The sequence below is a fragment of the Hipposideros armiger genome, unplaced genomic scaffold (genome assembly GCF_001890085.2).
Source record: "Hipposideros armiger isolate ML-2016 unplaced genomic scaffold, ASM189008v1 scaffold_78, whole genome shotgun sequence".
NCBI lineage: Eukaryota > Metazoa > Chordata > Mammalia > Chiroptera > Hipposideridae > Hipposideros > Hipposideros armiger.
In genome coordinates this window covers 3746856-3747586 of record NW_017731428.1, presented here as the reverse complement: position 1 = coordinate 3747586, position 731 = coordinate 3746856, and the positions used below count along the sequence as shown (strand labels likewise).

The 731-nt window shown below is 41.2% G+C and overlaps 1 protein-coding gene across 1 annotated transcript in view; it reads right to left on the bottom strand.

Annotated features, from left to right (window-relative positions):
- Nucleotides 1-731, bottom strand: part of WASHC5 (WASH complex subunit 5) — an 87703-nt gene that overhangs the window by 23404 nt on the left and 63568 nt on the right. Inside the window, exon 18 of the mRNA XM_019643429.1 lies at nucleotides 299-423. Coding sequence (XP_019498974.1) covers nucleotides 299-423 — 125 coding nt within the window. The remainder of the gene's footprint in view (nucleotides 1-298; nucleotides 424-731) is intronic.

The following is a 731-nucleotide window of genomic DNA, read 5'->3' as shown; positions in this document are numbered from 1 at the left end:
GGGAGTCTGCAGGCCCGAGTGAGAGGAATGTTGGCTGGACAGCACGAGGAGCATAGACTAAAGGTGGCCAAACTGACTTAAGGGTTGTTTGAATCTCTATTTCTTCTGACTGACGTCACCTCAGTCACACCAAGCAAAACATGCAATCTCAAAAAAGCGAATTTAAAAAAACCCATTAGAAGGGGCCCAAGTATGGCAGGAACCAGGGTGTGATCTGAGGCGACGTAATATATGAGTGTTTTTGGAGATTTCAATTATCCACAGAGCTCAGGGCCCAGGGGAGTTCTGATGCACCTACTTTGGGTCTGTGATCCGCAAGATTTCTCTGCAGAGTCGACCAATAAAGGTTACGGACTCGTCCACAGGGGTAAACTTTGGTATTGGAATATGAGTGGATTGGTACATGCTTTGCCAGTCTTGAATCTAGAAAAACACACAAATATTTAGTACATCTTTGACAAGGTACCCTACTTATGCTTTTCTCACTTAGTTTTACAATGATAATGTTGTATCAAGAGCGACAATAAATGCTCCTTGGTTTCAGAGAGGAAACTGTTAAATGGTATTAATAGCCTCCCCCCAATGCCACATATAACGTTTATAAAAAAAGAAACATTTGTGAAAAAGTGAAGTGATGGAGAAGTGAGAAGAACGGACAGAGGAACTTCTGGCTTTTTCTCTTCTAAGTGAACATGCATCAGTGTATTAATAAAAATCCAAAATATTACAAG